This window comes from Mobula hypostoma, chromosome 10, assembly GCF_963921235.1.
Source record: "Mobula hypostoma chromosome 10, sMobHyp1.1, whole genome shotgun sequence".
NCBI classification, from domain to species: Eukaryota; Metazoa; Chordata; class Chondrichthyes; order Myliobatiformes; family Myliobatidae; genus Mobula; species Mobula hypostoma.
The window spans coordinates 56,355,261-56,366,697 of NC_086106.1; the positions used below are offsets into that span (position 1 = coordinate 56,355,261).

At 47.1% G+C, this 11,437-nt stretch overlaps 1 protein-coding gene across 1 annotated transcript; it reads right to left on the minus strand.

The window, feature by feature from the left end:
• Window positions 1-1,171: 1,171 nt before the first annotated feature.
• On the minus strand, window positions 1,172-11,012 carry LOC134353314 (interferon-gamma-inducible GTPase 10-like). The gene is made up of 3 exons (XM_063061353.1): window positions 10,990-11,012; window positions 5,466-5,602; window positions 1,172-2,734 (listed from the first exon to the last, which is right to left on the minus strand). Exons 2-3 carry the CDS (start codon window positions 5,501-5,503, stop codon window positions 1,528-1,530), a joined length of 1,245 nt encoding a protein of 414 aa, XP_062917423.1. The 5' UTR covers window positions 5,504-5,602; window positions 10,990-11,012; the 3' UTR covers window positions 1,172-1,527.
• Between the last annotated feature and the right edge of the window lie 425 nt (window positions 11,013-11,437).

Below are 11,437 nucleotides of genomic sequence, written 5' to 3' on the forward strand. Positions count from 1 at the left end.
AGAAGTGTTTGGAAGTTAGGAACTGGAAGGCATCAGTAACTCTACTGGGTGTTTTTATAGACCTCCCAATAGTAACAGGGACATCGCGGAGCAGACTCCTGGATAGGAACATGGAGCTTAGAAAAATAGATGGCTATGGATAACCCTAGGTCAGTTCTAAAGGTAAGACTTGTTCAGCACAGCATTGTGGGCTGAAGGGCCTGTATTGTACTGTAGGTTTTTAATGTTTCTAAGTGATTGGAGTGAGGTCAAGACATGGGCGAGACAGAATCGGGGATGCAAAGTGTAGAACTGTTGGAATGGAGGAATTTCAGATCCCGTTCACCTAAACCAATGAGGTTTGATCTACCTAAGTGCTGGGCCAATTTGGAAATGTTGGGTAAAGGCCGGAACATGGCAGTGGGGTCTAGGCTCAGGCACATTGGTGCAGAGGGGCCCGGGTCCTAGAGCACAGAACAACCTGTTGTTTGACAATGTAAATGTCAGCCAGATGGACTGAAAAAGCAGGGTATTGGGACCGGAGACAAGGGTTGGACCGGTTCTGCTCACTGCTCTGTGATGTTTACTCCACTCTCCGTGACACAGAGGCTGAGGCTGTGTCCTGTTCCGGCTGCTCCAGGCTTCGTGTCTGCAAGATCTGTGACGATTTGCCCCACTGTGTGGTGAACTGAGGCTGAGGCTATGGGCCTGCTTTGGGCTTCGTGTCTGTGGACTCACTTTCATTCTGAATGCCATTGCTTGCTTTCATTGTTTGCATAATTTGTTCTTTTCCCTCTCTGCACATTGGGTGTTTGTTGGTCTTTGTTTTTAATGGGTTCTTTCGGGTTTCTTGTTTCATGAGTGCCTGTAAGGAGATGAATCTCAAGGTTGTATAATTTATATGTACCTTGATAATAAATGTATTTGAACTTTGAACTTTTTGAACTTGCCTTTCGAGTCTCCTATCACTATAGTCCTATTTGTCTTCACCTTTACCCGCTGAGCGTCAGATACAGTCCTGGTGTCACAGACGTGGCTGCTGCCTTTTTCTGAACTATCATCCCCAATCACTATCCCAAATGGTTACTTATTTTCAAGGTAATTAGCCACAGAGCATCCTGCATTATCCGTCTACCCCCTCAACCTTTTGTGGTGGTCACCGACTACCTGCAAGCCTACCTTACGTGTGACAACCTGGCTGAAACCCTTTCTCTGATGCTTTCAACATCCTGGATGATCTGAAGTTTTCAGAATTAATCAAATTTATCTTAACTCACAACATTTATTTTCACCAATTGTTACAACAGTGATTCAAGAAGAGAATTTCCAGCACCATGGAGCAGCAGGTAACAGCTACCAAAAGCAAAATGCAAAGTGTGATTAATAGCTTACATTTAGGTATTTCTATGTTGATGATTTTCTAATGCATAAGGAGTGAATCTTTCAGATGGCCCTCTGTAGAAAATGAATGTGACCCCCAACTAAACAAATCAGGTTAACCATGACGTTGGGATCAAGTTGAACTTTGAAAGCTGTGAGAGGTGCGACCTAAAGGTGGTCATCATCTTCCTGCTGAAGTGCAGTCTTGGCGAGGATTTGCTGAGATAGCAACCGGTCATCCAGTGAATCCTTTAGAACGAGAAAGGTGAAGGCAGATGAGGACATTGCCCCAAAGACAGAGACTGTCACTGAATGGTGGCTGTCTGTGAAGACAACTATCATACAGACCACAGTGAGGATGAACGACAGCACCTTAGGGGAAAATCGAAGCAACGTGAAAGGTGGTTGATGTTCCATTTCAGTTTTCAGAAGTGTTGCAGACTTGTTGACTCTGCCGGACAAGTTCCATACCACACGGTCACTAACGCCTAGTTGCCATCGAAAGTACATCCACCCAGCAGCAGTACAGGCAATGGCAGTGAGGAAAGGCAAGCCTGGGGCTTGGATTATGCCCACAGCCCCAGACAGGAAGGCCAACAGCACGATGACCCTCATTATCAGCCTGCGTTTGGATAGTTGGATTCCCAGCATCATCTCTGGAATTGCGCGTGAAAAAGTATTAGATCTTATGCTCTCGAGATCAGTGGCAAGGGTAGAGTTCAATTTTGGAAAATCATATTCTTTCACATCGAAACTGGAGATCAGGAAAATGGCTGGTGGTTTAACTCCAACACTTTTAAAGTTTTTAACACAGTCCTGGATGATTTGCATCTTCCCTCGACTGAAGTCAATGCCTTGTATCTGCATGGAATAGGCATCATTGTCAATTTTGGACCGAATGTAGTAGAGCTCTTTCTGCTGTGCTTGAATCCTTTTGGAGAGCTCCCCATCACACTCTCTGAATCGTGACTGAGACACAATGATGTAGAAGTCATAGCTTTCAAAATTCACTTGTTTCAGGTAACGGTTCAGTTCAAAACCAAAGGAGTTTAATCCTGGGAGATCCCAGAGTTGAATATCTGGCCGGGATGGATAACGATATCTGGTTGGCTTCTTGCTGGCTTCACCATTCCCAGTTGGAGCAGCTCCGGGATCGTCACTCCGAACATCCCTCATAGCGTTGATGAAGGTGGATTTCCCGGAGCCCACATCACCCAGCATGGCAACGTTGATCTTTACACCGGCTAAATCCTCTGCCTTCCGCTGCAGTTCAAGGATCACCGTTACCACATTACCTGTACTGTACATGGACTGTAGGCTTCTCACCTCCTCAGCGCCAAAGAACTTGGAAAGGACTGAAGAGGTCATTTTATCCCTGGGAGGAAAATAAATCAGCAAATATCACCTGGCTCTGGGGACATTCGAGTCATTCACTTCTCAGGCCTGTGTCTTAATTCCTTGTATTACTGCACAGGAGAAGCTTAATAAAATGGGAGAACACACGTGGATTTGAAGGAGACAGGCTAATCTTTGTGCAGTACCACGGGATGAAGCAGAGGGCTTCATTAACAGTGGGAATTTATATCAGGGGCACAGACTCTGATGAAAATAAGAAAAGCAACACGCCCACTAATTTTTACAGCCCATAGACAACAATGGCCGGACACCATGCAGGAGAAATTCTTCATGTAAGAAATGACTCTACGTGAAGTGAAGGTACTCACAGACCTGTCTGGTAAGCACGGTGACATCAGACTGTGTGAAAACTGGTTTTGGCATCACTTGTGCTTTTGGGCCTCGTGAACACAAGACCACAGACACTCAGCAGCAAACCTGCTTCTGTCAATTCTCCTTCCCTCTCCCCTCCATCCAGCCAACCCGACATCTGGTGTTGCCCTTGGCAACCTGCTATCCTCTGCCCCACGTTGTCATGGTGATTGGGAAGGTTCTGGCGCTGTGCACGAGAGGATTACACATTCTTCCTCTGACCGTGTGGGTTTCGTCCCTGTCCTCTGGTTTCCCCCCACAACCCAAAGACCTGCAGATCAGTGGATAATTTGAAAGTTTATAGAATACAATTGAGTTTGGTGTAAACACTCAGAATTTAACCCTTGATATCTGGAGATGATGCTGCAACATTGCTGAACCAATCCCTCAAAAGGCAAAGTCTCTCCCCTGGGGAGGGTCCCCAATATGCAGCATGGTCTAACAATTTCTCCCTGATTCCAGGTTATAAGAGTACCCACCCTTTAGTCACTGATTCTCTTCACACCAGTTTATGACATTTATATCAGAGGAGCTCCAAATTCCCATATGAGCCCCCTTATTTTCCTCATTCAGAAAGGATTCTTCCTTAGCCAAATCATGTGACTTTCTCCAGCCCATAGACAGCATAATCCTTCACCCTGCCCAAACCCAGCCCTCGGTGTCCCTTTCTACCTGCCAACTGAAATGACTTTCTTGCTTAGAATCAGAATCAGGTTTACTATCACTGACATATGTTGTGAAATTTGTTGTTTTGTGGTAGCATTACAGTGCAATACAGGAAAACAAACTATAGATTACAATAAGACATATATATAAAACAAAAATTGAAAATAGGAAGCAAAAATAGTGAGGTAGTGTTCATGGGTTGATTCATTGTCCATTCAGGAATGTGATTGTGGAGGAGTCAAAAGCTGTTACTGAACTGCGTGCATGTCTTCTGGCTCCTGTACCTCCTCCCTGATGGCAGCAATGAGAAGAGGGCATGTCCTGGGTGATGGGTATCCTTAATGGATAGATAGATAGATAGACAGATACTTTATTGATCCTACAGTAGCATTACAAGTGCACAGATAAACAAATATTACAAGAGGAGTAAGAAAGAATGAAAAATATGTTACCTCAAACAGTCTAACAGGAGGAGTCATTACTTCCCCGGCTATAGGTTGACTCACTTTCCAGCCTAATGGCCGAGGGTAAGAATGTCCTCAGGTCCAAAGAATCACCGCTTTGGAGCAGCACAATTGTCTTGGTCTATTACTAAAAGTGTTCCATTGTTCAGCCAAGGTGACATGCAGGGGGCATGATGTTTTCCATTTTCTGAGACATTGCCTTTTGAAGATTGTTTTCTGGCGAGTTGAGTGCCTATAATGGAGTTGTCCGAATTTGCAACCCACTCCAATTTGTTCTGATCTTGGGTAGTGGCTGCTCCAGACCATATGCTGATGCAGTCAGTTAGAATGATGCATCTGCAGAAAACTGCGAGTGTTTTTGGTGACATACCAAATCTCAAACTGCTCATGAAATATAGTCACTGACGTGCCTTCTTTGTAATTCCATCACCATGTTGGGCCCAGGAACTTGAAACTTCTTGCCCCTTCCACCACTGATCCCTCAAATAGGACTGGTGTATGTTCCCTAGATTCCCCTTCCCGAAGTCCACAATCAGTTCCTCAGTAAATCAACTCGGTCAGAACAGAGGGCAGTCAAGGGTTAAAAACGTTGTTCCAAGACTGAAGCCACGGGTAGGATGAGGGGTGGGGGTAGGGGTGGCACTCATTCAGCCTGAGGGGTTTTACTACATTCCACGTTAACACACAAACTGCTGGAGGCACTAAGCAGGAGAGGGACGGTTACAGCAGTTCCACAGTCCCCGTTATTGATATTCATTGGTTTACCTTCCCAGTTTATTTCATCACAAGAATTTAAGTTCCCAATCTGGATTTGACTCGTACTTCTCAAATTAAAAGCCCGGTCCTCCGGAGAGCAGTCAATAACTTTTTGCCTGCGGCCCTGTTGACGTGGGTTGCATATTCACTTGCCGCCACGCTGTTTACAGTCCCTCCTGGCAGAGCCGTATCCGTACGGCATTCAGTTCCCTGTACAAGCTGATCATGAACCGTCAAAATATCAGAAAGGAAACCTCTCCTGGCGGGCCAACACTCGTTGCAGGCATCTCGTTCCCCGTTCTCTGTGCCCTGTATTGTTCGGGAACTGTGAACCACACACATTTGGACCGATCTCCCAAACTGCATTCAGTCAGAGAGCGAAGGGAATTTAACTTGTCACAGAATCAACCCACAGATCCAAAGCGGTCCGAACTGCGAGGCAGAGACACTCACCTTGTTATCTGGCAACTTCCCGGGTCACAGAACTCCATTCTGTTCAGGTTCCGAAAGGATTTCCACTAGGAATTCTTGTAACTAGGTGTTTTCCTGCCGGATTCGTCACTGCAGGAACGTCCAAAGGTACAGCTCAACTGAAAATGAAAATGAAACCAAACCGCAAAAAACTTCTCTGAGAAGTGCGTGAGGACTGCAACAGCGTGCACACTTACTCTTTCTTAGTTACACCTGTACTCAAGTATATAATATATAACAAAATATAACATATAATCCAAATATATAATCAAACAATCACGTGGCAGTGGCAGTAATTCAATGTATAAAGGTCGAGATATGATCAAGAGGTTTAGTTGTTGTTCAGACCAAACATCAAAATGGGGAAGAACTGTGATCCAAGTAACTAGGCAGGAACCTGAATGAAGAAGAAATTTAGGACGGATTAAGGGCAGGACACAGTGATCCAATTTGACATCAGTTTCCTCCCCGCCACTTACTAATCCTGACACTGTTGTTTGCAGCCTCTATTATCAACTGTTCAACATCCTTTTTTTTTCTTTTGGGCCTTTCAACTATCTAGTCATTCACTAAGATCAAGGCTGATCTTCTACCTTGGAACTATTCCCATATCCCTGGATACCCTGAATCTCCAAAAATCCATCAAGGTCTGTTGTGAATTGACTCAGTGGTTGAATCTCCACAGCCCTTATCTGCTTTCAGTGACATACATACCCAGGTCCTTTTGAAAATCAAATCCATGACCCAATGGATGACACACACAAAATGCTGGTGGAACGCAGCAGGCCAGGCAGCATCTATAGGAAGAAGTACAGTTGAAGTTTCACGTCGAGACGTCTCGGCCTGAAACATTGGCTGTACTTCTTACTGTAGATGTTACCTGACCTTGTCACAGTGGCGGGGCATTGGGAGCAAGGGTGGACCCAAATGCAAGACACATCTTGTGAGGTTACTTAGATTTAGTTTATTGTTTGATATCAGGAGAACTAGGCAGGAGTAGCGAACTGGACAAGGACTGAGGACTATGACTAGGCTGGGACCAAGGATCTGGGCTAGGACGCGGAATTGGCTCCCAAAACGAGAGGAGACATGAAGAGGCTAGGGTATGGACTCCGAGCCCGAGACTGGGCAGTCTTGCCTCGGGCTCGGACCCCAAAACCAGGCATGGACATGACATGGGCTAGGGAGAGGAGGAACATGGGAACACAGAGCCTCGGTCTTGGGAGAGCAGGTACATGGAACCATGGACACATACACAGAACACAGAGTCGGGACCCCTCCTTGGGTACAGGACATAGGGCCGGGACTCACACACAGTACACAGAGTCGGGACCCCTCCTTGGATACAGGACATAGGGCTGGGACTCACACACAGAACAGAGAGCTGGGACCCCTCCTTGGGTACAGGACATAGGGCCGGGACTCATAACCCTCCGCGGGGCAATGGCAAGATGGCCAGACTTACCCCACGGAGGCAAGGACAAGACAAGACAAGACACGACTCCCCGCGAGGCAACGGCGAGACGGCCTGACTTATCCCATGGAGGCGAGGACAGGACAAGACAAGACCAACATGAATGAACACCAGGCAGTACCTATCTAGCTCCGGTGATGGAACTAGACCGAAGTGTAGGCAGGGGCTGCAGACGAGGGCTAGAGGCGAGAGGGGCAGAGAAGGGATTCAGACAAGGGGGTAGGACAGGAATCACAGACCGCCAGGGCCAGGACTTAACTCGGAACTGGGAAGCTGGAGGGCCAGGACTTGACATGGTACTTGACTGCTGCCAGGGACAGGACTTGGACGTGGTACTTGAATGCTGCCAGAGCCAGGACGTGGACTTGGTACTTGAATGCTGCCAGAGCCAGGACGTGGACTTGGTACTTGAATGCTGCGAGAGCCAGGACGTGGTGCTTGGAATCTCAGGGTAGTGCCGAGCTCTGGACTCAGGCCGGGAACAGAAGACAGCGGTTCTTGATACCCTCCGGCGGGTTAACTGACGGACCCACCTCGGTAAGGAAACTCTGCAGGCTCGCTTTGGCGAGGTAACTTGACAAGATTGCTCCAGTGAGGAAAGGCGAATTACCGGCACTCGCTTCGGGCGGAGACAAGGCTTGCTCCGGCCAGATGACATTGGCACGCCATGTCTTTGCAGACGCTCCCGCACCGAACGACTGAAAGTCGGAGACTATAAACTACCGGTTCAGCCGAGTGTTAATTGCCTCTAATCACCAAAGTCGAGGGACACGGGAAAACAGGGAATCAATGGTCCAGATCGTAACATAAACAAGCTAAATTTAAAGGGACCCCGATCCGGACAATGACAGTACCCCCCTCCCAATGGGAGCCTCCAGGCGACCAACAGATTTTCCTGTATTATTGATGACCTGGGTGGGTAGGGGGGATTTGGCCGGCGGACAAAACAGAACAACACCTTGACTTTCAGACTGACAAGAGTTTGGAAAAACAGTTTGTATCTGCTGGGTCCACATTTGGCGAGAGCGTTCTGTCACAATGGTGGGGCATTGGGAGCAAGGGTGGACCCAAATGCAAGACACCTCTTGTGAGGTTACTAAGATTTAGTTTATTGTTTGATATCAGGAGAGCAAGGCAGGAGCAGGAGTAGTGAACTGGACAAGGACTGAGGACTACGACGAGGCTGGGACCAAGGGTCTAGGCTAGGACTTGGAATCGGCTCCCAGAACTAGAGGAGACATGAAGAGGCTAGGGTATGGACATGACATGGGGTAGGGAGAGGAGGAACATGGGAACACAAAGCCTTGGTCTTGGGAGAACAGGTACATGGAACCATGGATGCATACATAGAACACAGAGTCGGGACCCCTCCTTGGGTACAGGACATAGGGCCGGGACTCATGACACTCCGTGGGGCAACGGCAAGACGGCCTGACGTACCCCACGGAGGCAAGGACAAAACAAGACGAGACACGACTCCCGCAGGGCAACAGTAAGACGGCCTGACTTACCCCACGGAGGCAAGGACAAGACAAGACGAGGCACGACTCCCCACGGGGCAACAGCAAGACGGCCTGACTTACCCCACGGAGGTGAGGACAGGACAAGACAAGACATGACTCCCCACGGGGCAATGGCAATACGGCTTGACTTACCCCACGGAGTCGAGGACAAGACAAGACAAGACCAACACGAATGAACACCAGACAGTACCTATCTAGCTCCGGTGATGGAACTAGACCGAAGTGCAGGCGAGGGCTGCAGACGAGGGCTAGAGGCGAGAGGGACAGAGAAGGGATTCAGACAGGGGGGTAGGACAGGAATCACAGACCGCCAGGGCCAGGACTTCTCGGAACTGGGAAGCCACCAGGGCCAGAACATAGACGTGGTACTTGGATACCGCCGGGGTCAGGACTTGGACTTGGTTCTTGAATGTCGCCAGGGTCAGGACTTAGACATGGTACTTAGATGCTGCCGGGGCCAGGATGTGGACGTGGTACTTGGATGCCGCCAGAGCCAGGACGTGGTGCTTGGAACCTCCGAGTATTGCCAAGCTCTCGACTCGGCCCTGGAACAGAAGACGGCGGATTTTGATTTCCTCCGGCGGGTTAACTGACGGACCCACCTCGGTAAGGAAACTCTGCAGGCTCGCTTTGGCGAAGTAATTGACAAGGTTGCTCCGGTGAGGAAAGGCGAATTACCGGCACTCGCTTCGGGCGGAGACAAGGCTTGCTCCGGCCAGATGACATCGGCACGCCGTGACTTTGCAGACTTTGCAGACGCTCCCGCCCCGAAAGGCTGAAAGTGGGAGACCATAAACTACCGGTTCAGCCGAGTGTTAATTGCCTCTAATCACAAAAGTCAAGGGACACGGAAAAACAGGGAATCAACGGTCCGGATCATAACATAAACAAGGTAAATTTAAAGGGATCCCGATCCGGAACATGACAGGCCTGCTGTGTTTCACCAGCATTTTGTGTGTTGCTTGAATTTCCAGCATCTGCAGATTTCCTCATGTTTGCATTTTTAAATCCAATGGATGACTGCCTTTTTTTCTCTGTTTTATGCACCCTAGTGGAAAACCTCACGTTTTTACATTATATTCATCTACCATAGAGATACCCACTCACATAGCTTATCCATATACACCTGAAACCTGTTTACAACTCCTCCCTATACTCTTCTCCACTTAGTTTTCTCTCCTCAAATATGACATTTGACCTTATCAGTCAAATCGCTGAAGGAGCTACGGTCTGACTAACCACCATTGGGATGCCCTACTCATCATAAACGATCAAACTGTGAGATATTTAAGAGCATTTAGCCGAATAGGAAAAGAATAGGATTTAGTCCTAATATAGATAATTGGAATTCCTGTAAGTGGGGGAAAAGATCAGCATTTGACGTGATGGGCCTGACTTCCTGTACCATTGCTGAAAGACTCTATCACTATATGAATCTCTGCTACTGTTGATGCTTGAAAAATTTCAAAGGCCCGTTTGTTACATATGTCACCCTGACACAGTGGTGTCAAGAAAACAACCTCTCCCTCAATGTTGCAAAAACAAAGGATCTGGTTGTGGACTACAGGAGGAACAGAGACAGGCTAACCCCTATTGACATCAATGGACCTGGGGTTGAGAGGGTGAACAGCTGTAAGTTCCTTGGTATACACATAACCGAGGACATCACTTGGTCTGTACATACCAGCTGTGTGGTGTAAAAAGCACAATAGTGCTTCTTTCACCTCAGACGGTTGAATAAGTTTGGCATAAGTCCCCAAATCCTAAGGACATTCTACAGGGGCACAATTGAGAGCATCCTGACTGGCTGCATCACTGCTTGGTATGGGATCTGTACCTCCCTTAAGTGCAGCACACGGCAGAGAGTGGTGCGGACAGCCCAGCACAGCTGTAGATGTGAACGTCCCACTATTCAGGATATCTACAGTGACAGGTGCATAAATAGGGCCCAAGGAACAATTGAGACCTGAGTCACCCCAATCACTAACTGTCCCAGCTACTACCATCCAGTAAATGGTACTGCAGCATTAAAGCCACACCAACATGCTCCGGGACAGCTTCTTCCACCAGGCCATCGGACTGATTAATTCACACTGACACAAATATATGTCTAAGCTATATTGACTGATCTGTTGTACATCTTACTATTTATTTATTACCTACTTATTACAAATTACTGTAACTTGCACATTCAGACAGAATGTAACAAAGATTTTTACACCTCATGTATGTAAAGGTTGTAAGAAATAAAGTCAATTCAATTATTCAATTCAATGCCGGAGAGATGAGTTTATTTTGAAGACCGCAATTCATAAATGGCTCCTGCTACTGGATAGAAGGTTTCTTACTGAAGACTGAAAACACCCATGATTAGAGAACACTCAGACACAGTCAATAATTGGCAAGTGATAGACACATCAAGAAAGTACCACATGAATATAATATATCCTAACCCCCTCTGGAATCCTCCATGGATTCACTAGATCCCAGCTGTCTGCTTTATCCATACCTCCTTCCTTTTCCAGTCAAGAACATCAATACCTGTTGTCATCCAGGGTTCTCTGTTCCTGCCAGCCTGATAGAAACATACAAATGTTGGACTCTAGATATCACATTTTTAAAAGCCACCCACTTTTTAGACGTGACTTTGCCTGCAAATAAGCTACCCCAATAAATTTCTGCAGTTCCTGTTGAATACTATCCAAATATGCCCTGCCTCAGTTTAGTTCTTTCATTTCCATAACTAATTTAAAATCAACAGAATTTCCCACCATGATCACCCTATTGCACTTGCAGTCCTCTGTAGTCCCCTTGCTTATTTGCTCCACTAATTCACGCTGACTATGAGAGACGCAAAAATACGATGTCTTTTTATTTTGCAGCTCCACACATAAATACTCACTGGACAATCCTTCGGTAACTTTACGGCAGGCTCTCCACCTTCAGCCTTCACAAGC